The sequence below is a fragment of the Miniopterus natalensis genome, chromosome 10 (genome assembly GCF_054644295.1).
Source record: "Miniopterus natalensis isolate mMinNat1 chromosome 10, mMinNat1.hap1, whole genome shotgun sequence".
NCBI lineage: Eukaryota > Metazoa > Chordata > Mammalia > Chiroptera > Miniopteridae > Miniopterus > Miniopterus natalensis.
In genome coordinates, this window is record NC_142090.1 from 72,149,826 (window position 1) to 72,167,815 (window position 17,990).

General features: G+C 40.2%; 1 protein-coding gene across 1 annotated transcript in view; it reads left to right on the forward strand.

Moving 5' to 3' along the window:
* Window positions 1-17,990, forward strand: part of DNAH11 (dynein axonemal heavy chain 11) — a 203,131-nt gene that overhangs the window by 142,810 nt on the left and 42,331 nt on the right. The window contains exons 58-65 of the mRNA XM_087820874.1: window positions 1,129-1,242; window positions 3,689-3,832; window positions 4,460-4,642; window positions 6,186-6,287; window positions 7,451-7,589; window positions 11,796-11,962; window positions 14,515-14,750; window positions 15,945-16,067. Coding sequence (XP_087677000.1) covers window positions 1,129-1,242; window positions 3,689-3,832; window positions 4,460-4,642; window positions 6,186-6,287; window positions 7,451-7,589; window positions 11,796-11,962; window positions 14,515-14,750; window positions 15,945-16,067 — 1,208 coding nt within the window. The remainder of the gene's footprint in view (window positions 1-1,128; window positions 1,243-3,688; window positions 3,833-4,459; window positions 4,643-6,185; window positions 6,288-7,450; window positions 7,590-11,795; window positions 11,963-14,514; window positions 14,751-15,944; window positions 16,068-17,990) is intronic.

The window sequence follows — 17,990 nt, forward strand, 5'->3', positions numbered from 1 at the left end:
TCTGTAGTGGTATTCCCTAGCACACTGGAAATGGAGTATTCTTAGCATCTCCATGGTCCACTCCTGGCAGTTTTGAGAGCTGTGGCTTTGGAGCAGTCCTCAGTAAGCATGCCGACTTTTCTTATTTACATTAATGGTAGCCGTGTGTGTATTGGCAGGAGATCACATATCTACCCTGAACCAATTATGTTCATAAAAGGCACAGCAAAGTAATGGTTAATCAGGAGATGGGCAATTACTGCTAATAAAGCTGGAGTAGACAACATAATTTGTTGTGAGCAGTGTTTAATTTTATGCTACAGTTAAACTTGTTCATTCCAAACACATCAGAAGAAATGCACTTGGTTCACACTTTATATTCCACAAATTCCCCATCACCATGGGAACCATCTCCCATGGCGACCAGATCCTGCTGCCCAGGGCCATGGCTTTGAAATTCACTTTTCCACTGAGGACAAAAACTTCGCTCTCCCTGGCCACTCAGAGCCCATAGAGTGGACATCGGTGTCACTGGTCCACTGCCAAAGACAGAACTGGACTCTTGCAGCTATAGTTCCTTACCAGGTCCTTAGAGAAACCAGTACTTCGTCTTTACACAAATTCTATCTGTGGTTGAGCATGTAGAGCATAGAACAGTATCTTCTAGCCAGTTGAACAGGAAAGCTTTTATCTATTCCGGAAGAAGAGCCAACGTGGCCTTTACGCAAATGTTCGCGAAAATTAGGTGGTGAATTCTAGCAAGAATATTTTGTAGTCTAGGTTACTGAGTCAGCCTGGGTTTTCCTTTGCCCAGGACTCTCTGAAAATGGAAATTGAAAAGCAGAGGACTCACTTCATCTTGCCTTTCTTATTAGTAGCACTCTATAGTTAAATGAGAGCCCTTCTTGGGGCATTTTGGTACTTGAATCAGTCGGTGTTGGCATTTGTCATTGTGTATTTTGTGCATGTGCCAAGCTTTGTATATGCAGTGTGCCTAAAAGGAATCAGTTTTCAGACAAAACCCTCACCTGGTAAGATGTAGACAGATGAATTCTTGAAAGTACATCTAATTCAGCCTACATTTTTCAGTAGAGAGATCCGAGATGATAATTGTGCTTGTGGGTTTGTGTGCTTTTCCTCCCTGATTAGGTGACAGCCATTCAGACTGAAGTGTCCCAGAAACAGAAAGAGTGTGAGGCCGACTTGCTCAAGGCTGAGCCTGCACTGGTGGCTGCAACTGCTGCACTCAATACACTCAACAGGGTAAAGATGATTATTTTTGGATTCCTCAAGATAATATTTAAAGTTTTTTTTAATCCTCACCGAGGATTATGTTTATTGATTTGAGAGAGAGAGAGACATCAATTGGTTGCCTCCCTTATGTGTCCTGACCTGGGATCAACCCCTGGGTATGCGTCCTGACTAGGAATCGAACCCGCAACCTTTTGGTGTACAGGATGACACTCCAACTAACTGAGCCACCTGGTCAGGGCTTAAAGTTTTCAGAGTTTGAATAACTGAACCGAGAGTAAAGTCTATGCAACCAAAAAGTTTTTAAAAATGAGGTCATCACTGTAGTTCAGCTTCCTTTCCCCTCCAGGAGTCTGTCTACAACACCCCAACAAGCAGTCTCCCATTGAATCCAACACCATGGGATTTATACCCTCATAAAAGGCAATTCTGTTGTTAGCAACTGGATTTGACCCAAATCCGATTGTTCCTATTATGTGTTGCTTTAAGAACTAAGTGGGGGATTCTCCATTTCCTCTGGAACATAAAAAGTAGCAGTAATGAGAGACGCTCATGAAAGGAAGGTTGGGTGGGAACAAAGGTATCTAGGTTTGGCCCACACCGTTCTCCTCACTTCGCGTTATTAGTAAAACCTCATCAAGTATTTGAATTTCCGTATGAGAAAATAATGTGTGATCGTTAGAAGGGTAGTGTAAGGAAAAGTGGAATTGGGGACAATGGTACTAGAAGCAGCTAGTCTTGTCCTTGGGCTGTATAAGGCCCCTGGGTCTCCCTGGCACTCCCTGGGCCAGAGGTTCTGAAGATTCAACTTCAAAGAGTAAAAGGATCCAGACTTCCACCGCTCTTCAGGGAAATACTCGATTCCTTTTCTAAGTAGTTTTTTGGAGATAATAATTTTGACAGTGAGCAAAGAGTTATCTACCTGAGTGTTGCTTATAGTATTGCTGAAAATACGGGAAAACTGAAAAATATACGAGAGCATGAGTATACCATGATCGAAGATTGGTTATTATGCATTTAAGTTCACTGCTGCCATTAAAATGATGTCATTGAGCCCTGGCCAATGTGACTCAGTGGTTAGAGCGTTTGGCCCGTGTACTGAAGGGTTGCAGGTTCGATTCCAGGCCCCTGTCAGGGCACACACATGCGGGAGGCAACTAATCAATGTGTCTCTCCCACATCAATCTCTCTCTCTCTCTCTCCTTCCCCCTCTCCCTTCCTCCCACTCTCTCTAAAAATCAATCGAAAAATATCCTCAGGTGAGGATTAACAAGCAAATGATGTTGAATGCTAGCTCGCTACATGAGAAAATGTTTATGATATATTAAATGAATAAAGCAGGTTATAAAATAGGAGACAGTATGACTTTTTTATGTCAGAACATGCACACATAGAGAAAAGATTGGGAAAAAATAAAAGGCAATAGTAATCAATTATCTTTGAGTAATGGAATTTTGTATTTTCCTCTATTTTTGAGCAATGGAATGTTTATTTTCTTATTTATGCTTGTCTATATTTGCAAATTTTTCTATGAATATATTATTATTTACCCATGCAAAATAAATGTCACTTAAATATAAAGCTGAGTGTATTTGTAAATGATGTTGATATTTATAAATGCACAAGAATCTTGGTTAGCCAGCTCTGTTAACATCAGCAGACTTTAAGTCTTTGCTTTTGCTCTTGTTTTCACATCTGTTCCGTTCTTTGCAATCATTTCCCAAATAAAGAGGCAGTTTATGGTAATGAAGCACACTCAGGTTCAACATTTGATGAGTGTATTTTGTAGCTCATGAAATATTATAGGAAATAGTTATTTTTTTGAAAGCATGTATCATGAACCTATGTATGTTTTTTATAGGAACCAGTGCCCCTAATATTTGCCCCGATACTTGTATTTTGTACCATTAATACCATCTGTTGGACAAATCAGGATTCTGAATTGAGAAGATTAAGGAGTAGTGTAGAAAGTAGGTACAATCTATATGGGCATCCTCCCAATTGAGAGTCATCATAGTGTAGTGGAAAATGTTCTTTGTATAAGTAAAACAGAAAAACACAACTAAGAGACTTTGAACTAAGGGATTATGTTTCTGGGAGGAGCTGGTTAAAATGCAGATATGTTACATAGATGGGCTAGAACCCATGAATACCTTAAAACCTATATGTTGATAAAATTTCTTGACTCAGTGAGCAGGGCTCTGCAGAGTTGGTATACCAGATAAACCATTTTTCTTAGAGGCCAAAAAGGGCAGTGATGGTTCTGGTGTGTCAAGGAGAAAAGTACACAAGGTAAACTAAACTCCTTGGGGGTCCCAAGGTGGAATTCCTGGGTGAGAGACAAAGAACTGCCAGGCTGAGGCTGGTGTGGAAAGAGGGCCACTGAAGACCAACTTGACAACTCACAGCTCTTCTGCAGGCTTCCTCTGGGTTTGAAGGTGTCTGTACTTTCCTTCAGGTCAACCTCACTGAGCTGAAAGCCTTCCCCAACCCTCCGAATGCGGTGACCAACGTTACTGCGGCCGTGATGGTCCTCCTGGCTCCCCGGGGCAGAGTGCCGAAAGACCGAAGTTGGAAGGCAGCCAGAGTCTTCATGGGAAAGGTATCAGGCAGCCTGGCAGGATGGAAATCCCACCAGTTTCTGCACTCAGTTCTGTGGTTATACTTGACAGCAAAAGATGTTCCGATCCAAAGGAATCATCTTCATATTCTCTGAGGGTCACCTGATGTGTGATCTTTAGACTTAGAATTTGTGTTGGCCAGGTTGGAGGTGAGCTTGGGGCTACAGCTTACGTAAGTCAACACCAGCAGCCGTTGGAAGGTTGCTAATTATTTGCAAAAGGACGAAAGCAGTTAGTGTAGGAGGAAGAAAATTACATGGGTTTTTTTATGCTGGAAAAATGTCACAAATGTATAAGAAAGTGAAGCAAAGGGGCTTTCTGGGTGTGTGATTTTCTTTTTCTTCTCTGCCTTTCTTTTCTTCCAAATGTGAGCGCCTCCTGTGCGGGGACTGAATATTTTACCCTGGGATGGAAGAGATTTTTAAAAGTGTCCATTGCTAATTCCAGCTTCATACACTAAAGACTGAAAAAGTCGAACAGTAGGATAAATGCAGCTTGCCAGTTTTGCCTTTGTAATGCAAGTCCTAAAAGCTGGTATTCACTTTCGATCTTGGAATTTTCTCTGCAGCCAAAGTGGTTTCATTGCAATAAGTCTTTCTGCTTTACAGGTGGACGATTTTTTGCAGGCATTAATTAACTACGACAAAGAGCACATTCCAGAGAACTGTCTAAAAGTGGTGAATGAACAGTATTTGAAAGACCCAGAGTTCAATCCAAACCTAATTCGGACCAAATCTTTTGCAGCAGCTGGTCTCTGTGCCTGGGTCATCAACATCATTAAATTCTATGAGGTATTTGTCCTCATCACATGGCTCGTGGGTGGGATTCACAAAGGCCCATCAATATCTTAATTTCTGGGCCAGCAAAAAAGTAAAGTAATTTAGTAATTATTTGACTAAGATAAAGTTCTAAGAATGAGACAGGAAAGTGTCTGATTAAACAGAATTCTATGCAGGAGATACCTGAAATATTGGAAGCTGTCTTTTGTCAGGATAGAATATTTGGCTACTTTAGATCAAATAGCAATTAATTTGATTTGATGAAAACTTTTGCATACATTAATTATATTTATTTGTGTTAAAATACTAATTTCATTTTGATTTGGAACAACTGCATTTCTGAATTCATGTTTAATTAAACTTAATCCCTGCTCACAAAGTAAAAATTCACACCCTCTATTGTAGACTTAGGGAGATGAAGAAATAGCCGGGCTTTTTTGGTTTGGTTTTGTTTTAGAATCTTAATGACAAGTCGATTTTTGCCTGCATGTGGTCTCATCTAATGTTTGTAGTTTGAGCAGTCTAGAGATAGGATGATCATTTCATTTAGTCATTTATTTATCAAATACTGATCGTCTGCCAACTATGTTTTTAGCACTTTGCAGAGTACTGGGTGTAAAAAGGGTCAATGCATGACCCTTAACTTTGAAAAACTGTCTAATTTTTTTCTTGGAAGATTGTATATTATATTCAGAAATGGGGTTACTGAGGAAATGCTAAGTATAGTCAGTGCCATTCCCAAGATGATCTTCATAAAACCAGGTCATGTCCTGTATACTGAGGACCCAGCAGAATAGGGCCCTGCTGAGCTTTCTGTCTCTAGCGGAAGTCTGTATAGAGAGTTTAGACAGATTGCCATTGATGTACAGCCTCTCTCCATAATAAAACGCCTGACTGCTGGCCTCTTCTTTTACCACAGATGAAGTGATGAGCACGCAGTTAGACTGTGGCTGTTCCTTGTTGTTTTGCTATAAAATAGGAAATAAAATTTAATTTCCTTTCTCTGTCCCCCACTGGAGAAAAAATGGATTCACCTAAATTCTCAAATGACCCATTCAGAACACACACACTTAAGGTTTCCAGGAACTTAGGAAAGAAAGTGAGAGCCTGGTTAATACTGTGTGAGGATAGCTCCCACTTGCTGGGGCCAGAGGGCTCCTCCACACTTATTTTCTGCTTTAAAGTCAAGACTCAATCCCAACTTCAGCTAGACTTCCTACACACTGCAATTTCCAGGGATAGGAGGATTCCCTCCAAATTTTATGACAAGCTAATTTTCATGTATTCATGATGTTTGACGTATATAGCATTTAACGCAAGTACCTGTGACTAGTGTCCAGAATAAGTGAGTAGACAGTGGACAAGCAGTGAGAACTTGGAAAGCTTTGTGGATTTTTGCTCGGCCATTAGATAGTACCATTGCTAAGAAATAACCAACTGCTAGGTGAATGAGAGATTTTCATTGTAAAGCCTCCAGAAGAGGTAGGATTGAATGATTACTTGTCCTCTTTGCATGTTCATCACCTCATGAATTAAACCGCATATGAATTTTCAGGTCTACTGTGATGTGGAGCCCAAACGCCAAGCATTGGCCCAAGCAAACTTAGAATTGGCTGCAGCTACTGAAAAACTAGAAGCTATCAGGAAAAAGCTTGTGGTAAGTGCAAACAGTAACCTTGAAGCAGTTCCTAAGAGGTGGTACCTCCCTGCCGCCCCCCCCAGAATCCCACCTTCAGACAGGGCCACGTGTAAATTCCTACCAAACAGAAAGGAATTAGATCTTTTCATTAATGTCTTCATTTGCATACTCCTTTAGTAGATATTTCTGATCTGCTATATGCTAGACTCTGAACTGGATAAGTGGAAACTTGCATGGTTTCTGCACTTGCGAAACTTACCGGGAGGTCTGGTAGTAGTAGGAGGGTGGTAGGTAGCATGCAGTGGTTGAAAGCACTGGTTCTGGAGCCAGCCTGCCTGGGTTTATATCCTGGCTCCACTATGTACTGTTTCACCCTGCACAAGTTGGTTAACCTCTCTGAGCCTCGGTTTTCTCATCTGTGCAATAGTGTTATAAGAGGAATCCTCCTCTTGGGTAGGATTGTGAGACTTAAAAGAGAGTAATTCATGTTAAGAATTTAGCATGGTACCTGGCACACAATAAGTACTTAGAGAATCTTATTAAGTACTACATATATTATTAACATTACTATTTTCACAAATATGTGACCAGCCACTCTAGTCCAGTGTTGTAAGTATACATGGGACTATATTCATAGAATGCAACAGGAGCACCAAAGAGCACTGAGCCTGGAGAGATGAGAGTAAGTTTCATAATAAAGGTGTACTTGACATAGGCTTTGAAAGTCACCAGGATAACCAGGTCGAGAGACATATTCTTGGAAAACAATAAAGAAAAGAGAGAAGAAGCAGTTGGTGCACTTGAAGGCTCTTAGTTAATGACATGGTCAAACTAGCTTTTCAGCAGCTGAATGGAAGCTGGGGGTAGAAGGGCCTAGAGGCAGAAAGACAAGTTCAGAGGCGCTGCAGTGAGCCCTGTTAGGGCCACAGGTAAGCAGGGGCAGCCAGGATGGAGAGAGCGAAGTGGATGGATGCCAGGCTGGCCAGTAGGACATGGAGAGAGGGGGAGGAATGCAGAACAGAGACGATGAGTTTGAGGTGCCTGACAAAGCAGCAGTTAGCGCGAGGGACAGTTTCTTATCTGTAATGATAATAACCGCAGGTAATAGATAGTTTAGGATGTTTATAATATTTCTATTTTATCTAAAAATGGCTCAAAGGTTCATTTTGACTCTTACTCAGGATCTGGATCGAAATCTGAGCCGACTCACAGCTTCATTTGAAAGAGCGATAGCTGAGAAAGTTCGGTGTCAGGAAGAGGTGAACCAGACCAACAAAACCATCGAACTGGCTAACAAACTCGTCAAGGAGCTTGAGGCAAGTCCACCTCTTCTTCCCGAGTTCTACCTAGAAAAGGCAGATCAGCTTATTTGGATTTTATCTTTCTTTTCTGTTAGTAAGAACTAAATAGATGTGGAATCAACAATAGAGTAGAATATTGAATCATCGTTCACACTGGAGCTCTAACTTACCCAAAGAAAGAAGTGACAGATTCTATGTATTTTTTACTATACAGCCATGAACTCAGTGGTGTGCCCACTGTGTACTTTAAAGGGTGAATGTCACAATATCTAAATTAAATCTTAATAGAACTATTATTTTTATTTAAGTGCTACCTAAAAGCACATAACTGAACTCTTAAAAATGCATTTAGCTGACGGTGGTAGGAAAGTTGGCTTACAGTGCCTTAAACAAAAGGGAGTATTTTTTTTACATATTACCAAAAATCCCAGGCGTAGACCATTATCAGCGTTGATACAGGTAATTAGTGATCAGATCCCTAATCTCTTCCGCTTCTCCATACTTAGCAGGTGGTCGTTCACCCTCGTGCATTTTGCATCACGGTCACAGATAGTGTTACACCTTCAGCCTCAGGCAGAAGAGAGAGTAATCTGTATGGGCTCGATGTTTGACCTTTTTTTTAAATCCTCACCCGAGGATATGTTTTTATTGATTTCAGAGAGAGAGAAACGTTGTTGTGACAGAAGCATCAATCAGTTGCCTCCTGTGTGCGCCCCGACTGGGGATCGAACCCGCAACCTTTTAGTGTACAGGACGGCACTCCAACCAGCTGAGCCACCTGGCCGGGACTGGATTTTTGCCCTTTTATAAGAAAAACTGAAGTTTTCCTAGGAATGGCAGACTACCGCTTAAGTTTTTCTAGCCAGAGCTAGATTGACCACCTGTAGCTGCAAAGGAGGCTGGGAAAGTGGAAAACAAGGTTATCATGACTGGCTTAGCCAATCACAGTTCATCTCCTGGGGATGGACTTACTATCACCCTATTCAAAATCAGAGTTCTCTTAGCAAGAAAGAAGAGAGAAATGTTAGGGTTGGTTGAGCTGGGGGATAGACTAACTTCTTATAAATACACTAGGCTTTAAAAAATATATAATTTACCCAAAAAATGATAAATTTAAACCCATCATTCCTCATAGTTCATTCTGCAGAATCTACCCTCTCCATTCCATCTCAATAATTGCAAGTCTGTTCTTCCAGTTTTTAGGGCCACAAGCTTTGGAATCACCCCTGACTTTTTGCTCTTCACACAACCCACACCCAGTCCAAAGCATATTTATTGCATTGGCTCTATCTTCAATGTCCATTCGGAACTTGAACATCCTCCCCACCTTCGCCTCTCCGTGCTGGTACAGGCGACCAGCATCTCAGCCCTGGAGGACCGCCCTCACCTCCACCTTTGCCCCCAAAGTCTATTCCTTTCACTGAAGCTAAGTGATGTTTTAAAAAAAATTAAGTCCATTCATGTCACTAGTGTCTCGGAATTCTCCAGTAACTGATTGTCTAACTCAGAGTACAGTTCAAAGGCTCTCCCTGGCCTGCAAGGCCACATGTCACCTGACTCCTGGACACCTCCTGTCCTCACACCTGCCCCTTCCCTCTGGCCGCATCTTCACTGGCCTTGTTCTTTCTACCTTGGACCTTTGCCTTTTTCCTCCACATGGCTTACTTTCGCCCTGACTGTGACACCGCTGGCTCCCTGACTTCTTTCAGGTCTCTGCTAAAAGTTCTCCTTATCACATGGTTTTCTCTGCTCTCCCTTCCTAAAAGAGCATGTCCCCTGCCCCTTGCACACACTCTGCTCCATAACTCTTACTCTGCTTTATTGTTTTTTCATAACATTGATCAGCGCATGACATACACACTTACATATGCACATATATAAGCTCCTCAAGAATGGGAACTTCATCTGTGTTCTGCATGGCTTGACACCAAGCATATAGAACAGTCCCTGGCATGCCGAATGAATGAATGAATGAATGAATGAATGAATGAATGAATGAGCGAGCGAGCGAGCTTTGGGAGCTTCCTATGTTAAAAAAAAATCTGGGGCCTTTTGAAGACTCATTTTTCTTAGGTCAGTTGAGAAATTCCACCACTTCCGTTGGAGTTTATAACATCTCCCATTTAAAGTGGTAAAATTTAAGCAGTTTGAAGTGTTCACCACCTGTGAGGTATCTGAAGAAAAGTAAAAATGCCATTTAATTAGACTTTTCCTGAAGTAGTTACAGAACGTCTGAAAGTTTGATGAAAGGAAACAGGCTTTACCCTGTGTCTCTAGCACACAGCAACGTCTTCCATAGGCCTTACTTACTCATGAAGATTTAGACAAGGGGAGGAAAAAGGTTGACTAGTGTTAACTAGCAAAATACACACACATATATACATACACACACATACACACATATGTGTATATATATGTGTGTGTGTGTATATATATATTTAAAGGATTAATTGAAGATGTCAGACCTTTTCCTTTGAGGATAAATTCTTTCTGACTAGAACAGGAGACAGTTAACTTCTGAAAAGCATCAAGACTGATGATTTTGTCTATATGGCATTGACCTGGAAGCTCAGCCATTCAGACTAATAAATCAGGCAATTTATATTTATTCATTAACTAACTCCTGAGCTGAACAGCTGTTCAAAATTAGAAATGGGTCACCCCAGCCTGGATGACATTACAGGCAATCTATAATGCATTAGAATAAAATTATAGTGATTTTTAACTGTCTAGAAATTTATTACAGGACATGTTCCAACTCTTAAACCCTTGTTAGCCGGTGTCAGTAATGATTTATGTTGCGTGGGTGGTATAGTGAAATTATTGACGATTTCAGTGGCCAATAAGTCTGTGTTTAGTAAATCTTCAAATTTCACAGCTGCTTTGGAGAATGAGGTGGGTGCTCTTTATTGTTTAACGTTTACTAACCAAAGACAACAAAGATGGAAGGAAGGCAAATGAGAGATTCCTCTTCCAAATTAATGGATATATTGCCTATAGCTGAGGAAGGAAATTAATGAATTCTATAAAGAGGGTAGAGAGCTGAAGTTTCTTAGTGTTCAGTTATAGCTAACTTGGGGTGATCTGTATTAAGCAAAACAGGGAGCCTCTCTTAACACACCTTTGATAACCATTTGCACTTGCTCATTTCATGACCTCAGTATGGCGGGGATTCTGATGACTTGCTGGCAACTGGCATTCCAGTCTATTCTGACATGTATCATTTTTGTTTTCTGTGATCTGTCTCTTCTTTCATGAGAAAAGCTAAATTCCACAGGGATCGTCTTTGCTTGTACTATCAAATTGCTGATTTTTTTCCAGGTCCTGTTAATTTGCATGTGCTTAGAATGTATTCGTTTTTAGCATGCATTGAAACAAAGTGAATTAGTGAGCTACCTTGTAGTTTAATCAATCCGTAGGTATTTACTGCAGTTTTATTCAAATCCAATTTTAAGGGCTCCACATACTTAACCTGGAAATCAATTTTTAAATGGCCATCCAACTAGATGTAAGGACTTCAGCAGCATTCTTCGAGTGTGTTATCGTCAAGGCTAGTGAAGTCCTTCTGATTTCCATGTTTTTACATATGTTATAGGTTCAAGTAATTTTGTTAGAAAAATAACCCGAGTTTAGAAACTACCAGCACTATTCTTCAAGTAACAGGATTCAGGGTAGGTGGCTCTTTAAGCATTATGTTTTAATTAACTAACATCGGTGGCATTTGTCATTTTCTTTTTTCTATAATAAGCCCATAGCCAGTATGTTAAAGAAGAAGAAAAAAGCTTGCCTAGGGCAGTGCAGTACCATTGCTGAAAAGGAGGGCACGTGGAAAGCAGCCAGGTTGCCATTAAAAATCCTAAAACATCATTCAGTCTTGGCCATAGCTCCTGATTCTGCTCCACTCCCAGACAGACAGGAGAGGGACTGTCATAAGCCTTTCCAGAAGAACCTCAATCAATATGAAAGAGTTAAGGGCACCCAACGAGAAGAAGTTAAAGATCTAATGTCATATCGTAGCAAGCTCCACTGAAGAGGGTGCGAGAGCTCCTTCAGAATCATGGGTTCAAACATGAAAGGTCTTAAGGGTCCTGCCAACCAGCTATGTTCTGTTCCTTCTAAAGACTGGACCTAGACTTACCTTGTGCTCTAAGGCAATTACATGAAGTCCGTGTTGAGTCGATGCTCACCCTGAAGTTACAACTGAGTAGTTTTATCTTTCAGTCAGAGAGGATTCGCTGGGGTCAGTCTGTTACGTCCTTTGAAGCTCAAGAGAAGACCCTGGGTGGAGATGTTCTCCTTGCGGCAGCCTTCGTGTCTTACGTCGGCTCCTTTACGAAACAGTATCGTCAGGAGCTGGTAGACTGCAAGTGGGTTCCCTTTCTTCGGCGGGAGGTAAGCTCAGCTCAACATTCGGAAGCATCATGTTGAAATTTAAGCAGTAAAAAGAGTATGTATACCAGGCTCTCTTGTACCTCGGTTACAGTAACAGGCTGGAAATTCTCGGGTGAAGGAGATGTTTCCTGTGTGTTGCAGTTTTTCTGATTCTAATGATGGCTGAACAGGGAGATGAAAAATTTGAAAATTAACTATATAAACAAAACTGATAACTGAAATCAAGTTTGGATGATTATGTTATTGTACAGTATGAAACTTTTTGTTTTCTTACTAATGAGTTATTTGTTCAAGTTGTTTTCATGACCACTTTCAGGTTAAAAGTGTAGCATTTTGTACCTAAATATAAAAATAGCTCACCCTACTTTTGAAAGATCAAATCCATAAACAAAGTGAAATCATAGATTTGGAAGATTCGAAATTATATAATTTGAGCACCTCCTTGTAGAGAAAACACACACAGGAAGAATAAATGACCTGACATAGGACAAGAAACCAGACCTCTAACTTCCAGGCCTCTGTTTTCTGTGCAACACTGTGTTTATCTTAACTGACTAAAGCAGGTTCTGAGTTTATATATCCAGTCCTTAAGATATCTTAAAGGATATCTTATGTTAATGTTCTTTGTATATTAATGGTCTTCATTGGTAAGTCTGCCTCAGTTTTCACAGTACCATTGCCCCTTGAACAATATGAGTTTGAACTACATGAGTCCACTTATCTGCCGATTTTTAAAAATAAATGTACAGTGAGCTCTCCATATCATCAGGTTTCTCATCTGTGGATTCATCAGCTATCACCCCCCAAACACCCCATCCTCTCTAGGCTTAAATAAACACTATTTTATGTCTCTATAGATTTGCCTGTTCTGAACATTTCATATGAATGAATTCATACAATATATGATATTTTATGACTGACTTCTTTCACAGAACATGTTTTCAGGGTTCATCCATGATGTAGCCTGTATCAGTATTTCATTCCTTTTTCTGCCCGTGTAATATTCTGTTATAAATCACATGGGAGTGAACTTTTGAAACATTGATTCCAGATGGAGTTGAATTATTAGAGATGGGGTGTTGGAAACTTTTGAGAACTTTCACGTGATTCTAATATGCAGACTGGGGTTGAGAGCCACCCTCCTAAGGGAGATCTGGGTTTTGGTTAAGACAAACAGAGAGCAAGGGAGTATGGTCCAAATAGGACTAGGATGCTACAGGGCATGTGGGAAGGGTTTTCAGAAAGTACAGTAATGGGGGCATGAGTTTGGAGGATGGGACAGGGAAGAAACCAAGTAGTATGGTGGTAACCAAAGAGGACAGGGACAGTGGGCACACATGACCTTAAAGATCCAAATTGCAGTGTTATCCAAAATCATTTCCATACATAGAGTAGCACAGAGGATGGTGGTAGAAGGGTGAGAATTTAAAGCCACATATCCTTGGCCAATAGAAGGATGCTCGTTCTAAAAAATACCAATTTGCTTGTATCCATAAGGAATCTGTCCAGTTAGATACCAAGGCTTGTTGTTCATGTCACTAGGAGACCGTGTTTATTTCTAAGATAGCATTGTAGTCAGGAACAGTAGGAATATTGTGCTACTTTTCCTATATCGATATCAAATTGCATCCCAGCCTTACTGTGGGATTTTTCCAGCATTCTGTTTACTGAAGCTCTGTGGCCAACCAATAAATCAAACTCCTGCTGATATGGCCTCCCCTGCCTGCTCCAAGTTGAGCTCTTTCTATAATCTCTACGGGGGCAAGTTTCCATCAAGCCTGAGGACTAGCTCCTTTTTCATCTTGCTCATTTTGGTGTCTCCAGACAGTGTTTTATATGTAGGAGATGCTCAATAAATGTTTGGTGATTGATGAGCCAGTGAATAAATTGCTTTCCATGATCTTGTTTAGTTTTGGTAAAATCAGTCCATTTTTATAAAGAATGACCCTTAGTCTTTAAAATAGATTTCTCTTTCACTCTCTCTCTCTTTTAAAGAAGACAGCTCCCATGTTGCAATGCAGTGTAGGCAGAGGACAGACTGTAGTCTGAGTTCCTGGGTACAGCAGCCCACCTGATGGGGTCCCAATGGACTGAATACATTCCATTAACCCATCCCAGAAAGAGAAGCCATCCCTTTGTGGTGTTGGCCTGCAGTAAAAGATGAAATGCCTGAGCAAGATATCCCATTGTAGCATGGCTTACATGGGGTGATTACTTCATTGGGGAAATACGTTTCTGTTATCCACCATACCTCCTGGTGTCTAATTCACTCTGACCTTGTTGGAGTAGCTGTAGATGTATGTAGTGGACAAACTCTCTTTTACTTGAAGTCACATGGATGCAGTAATAAACCAGATGCTGAATGCTGCAGTTGACAGGTACTGGGCTTATTGGGTCACATTGTATTACATAATGAGAGTTTTATTTGGCTTCTAAGAGTCCACAGAGAATTTGTATGTCTTCTCTTGGCTTGGGTCTCTTTCCTTCTTGTCGTTCCGAGTCTTTTGCTCTGCCACACTATTTATTCATTGCACTTAACTCTGATTTTAAAGGTTTCAATCCCAATGACTGAAGGCCTGGACTTGATTGCCATGTTGACGGACGATGCTACAGTTGCCGCCTGGAATAATGAAGGACTGCCCAGTGACAGAATGTCAACTGAAAACGCCACCATCCTAATGCACTGTGAGCGCTGGCCCCTCCTGATAGATCCCCAGCAACAGGGAATTAAGTGGATCAAGAATAAGTATGGAACTGATCTGAAAGTCACGCATTTGGGCCAGAAAGGGTATGTGAAGTCTTAGGGATTGGCTTTCTGTTTAGCTGCTGTGAAATGGGCCTGATTTAAGTCCTGGCATTTGTTAGACCTTGCTGCCACTTAGAAAATGTGATAATTCTGTGGTACTTGCTATCTGCCTGATCCTGTTTCATGTAAAGTCTTTCTGTTGAAAAGCATTTATGTTGGGCAGCATCCACTTTTCTGAAGAGGAAATTAGATTGAAGGTGAGAGCAAACCCTGCATATGAGAGGCAAAATATGGCCATTTCCTAAGGCCAAGAATGGAAATAAGATGTACTGTAGCACTTCTTTAGAGTATTCGGCATATCACAAGAATTGTCAGCTGCACCTATAGGCTTGATGTTTACAGTCAAATTCCTAAGTATATACCTTGCCTACAGTAGACTTCAACATGGCTGTAAGTCCCAATACTGAATATACTTAAAGATAATTTAATTTCCGAGTCAAGTATTACATGTCACTTTTGAGAAATGAATCTACGCTGAGATTTTTTTGTCATTGGGCCTACTAATCCTATCTGATAAGTGGAAAGCTGTCTTATATATAGCTGGTATTCAGTTAATGTTGAATAAATAATTTTAGATTTACTGAAATTTCATTTGACCCCTCCAGCATCTTTTCACATGTAAAATGAAACAAGGAATATCTGCAGTTGTGCAGGTAAATGTACTCCTTGCTCGTCTGAGTACTTGGAGGAAATTATTTTCGAAGGGAAGAGACTTTTTGAAGAGTAGGAATGAAATAAAATGATAATTCACTACTTTACATGACTGAACCTAAAGGTTTAAAAAAATGAAAATTTGATAAGGCCACAAAGCATTTAATATAATTTGAATTTTTTTTCAAAAAAGAACCTATCAAATAAATTTAAACCTCTAATGTCCAGATAGTTTCATTTATTTCAGTCATGATTATTATCAACCAATTTACACGTGGGATTATTAGTTCAAACTATTGAATTTCACATGGAAAATGTAACTGCAATGTATCTCAAAATCTAATCTTTAACTTCTGTGTAATCTAGTTAAGGAAGAATACTACTTTATAAAATAACTTTCTCTAGGTTAGTTTGTCCCAATTAAAATGGGACAAAAATATTAAACATAATTTAATAGAAATAACTTTGAATGTTTTCCCTGTGCATAATTACATTTTGTTGTCTCCATTCTGACTGAATTTTAAGGTTTCTGAATGCCATTGAAACTGCTCTGGCCTTCGGAGATGTCATCTTAATTGAAAACCTTGAGGAAATGATAGATCCAGTCCTGGATCCACTGCTTGGCAGGAACACGATTAAGAAAGGAAAGTAAGTATTCCTGAATTTTTAACATACATTGTGTGTTACACATGAATCTTACCATCAGCTTCCATTTCTTTGCCTCATCATCAAGAATGTCCTTGGCAATATTTCTGAGTTTCCTTCCATGGAACCTGCATTCCAAGACCAAAACAACCTCAATATGATCCAGAACTTCAGACTATTTGTCTGCTGGATTTAGACTCATGCTACCCAATTCTTGACTTATAGACAAAGAACTGCATTGTCACAAATCTGAGCGCACTTGCTCCTTTATTGATTTATACCAGTGTTCCTCTAACTTCAGTACCTTGCAAAACACCTTTTCAGTATGTTCGCCTGAGCTGCATATCACTTGTATCCTTATGTCCTTAATATTTTCCCTTAAAACAATTTTAAATCCACTCACTTTTTCTTTTCTTAACCTTAGCCTCATTGCAAGTAATGGCATCCACAAAATTATGGGTTTATTGTGCTAGTTCTATTTTTTCTAATACACTTAAAATACAACCATTTTTTAAAAAGAATTCATTAGTGGACCCCTCAAACCACACCCACCATATCAGCAGTGGTGGACAACCTAAAAATGGGAATCCCCCCATGTGACGTTCTAAATCGCTGCCACTTCCCCCGGGACACCCCACGCTCTAGGGCATTCTCCCGGGGCAGTGAAGCCATCTCCCAGGGGTCGTCATGTCATTTGCTCTGTGTGAAAGGTCAGAGGCAGTCTCTAAGGGGCTGCCTGGCCCCAGGGGAGACTGTGGATCCCCAAGCCTCTTTGTGCCTCCACTCAGGAACCAACATTCACTAGGCTTATCTCACTGGATTTCTCCCCCCCACTCTCTTTTCTGGGGTGTAATTTCAGAACTTCCCCACCTACTTCTCCTTTGACACCCACTCTCTGCCTCAAAGGGATCTGTCTCCTTTTTCATCACTAGCTTATTCCTGTCCATTTTAAGTGGAAATAGGCTCACTTAAAGGTGACTTACTTCTATTTTTTAAATAGCCTCTAACCAATGAATATAGTACATATCATACAACTCACCAAGTAAATCCACTTACAGTGACTGACAACTTATAATTGTTTAATAAACCAGAATTTACCCAGACGTACATTTAGAACAGTCTAATAAGCCACTTAACACACTGCAACTCAAACATAAATATAATTGTCGCTGTGCCTGATGTGTTAAAAATATAGTGTAATATCATGACTGTCACTAAAGTGAAATCCTTGTTATTAAGGTTCTGACTCTGTTATAAAGACCTAAAATTTTTGTCAGTAAAATACATATTGTCTAGCTTTTACTCGAATTTTCAATAATACAATTTAGGTGTTAGAAATTTGGTGACAACCAACCTCTCTCTGAATATGTATAATCTGTTAGGCTTTATAGAGCTGATCATATCATTCCAGCATTTTTTAAAAGGTCAAGAGAATTTAAAATGATATGTAAGAATATTAAAAATTCTGTTTATTATATGCAGTTATTACCTTAGCAGCCCTGGCTCCTAAACTCTTATGCGTGGAAACAATCACTAGGGTGAGGGTAAATTTCAGATCTGTAGCTTCTGTTTTTCCCACTTTCCTTTCCCATGCAGATGTTTTTAGAATATCTTTACCCAGAGGATCTGAGTGCTAGTGATGCTTACGTATTCTATCAGTCACTGAATAAACCTGTCTGAGCATTTTGTATGCCAGGCACTGAACTGGGGGCTGCAGATTCAAAGCATGCTGAGGTGTAAGTCCTGCCCTTAAGCTAATTTCCCTAGGGGAAAGCAGACCTATAAACACTAAAAGGAATACAGTGCCAATGGTGAGATGGTAGAAGTAGGCATGGCTGGGGGTTGTGAGTTCTATGGTGGAGACTTGGAAAGACTTTATGGAAAAAAATTACCTTTGATTGCATTGACATTTAATGTGAGTCTTGA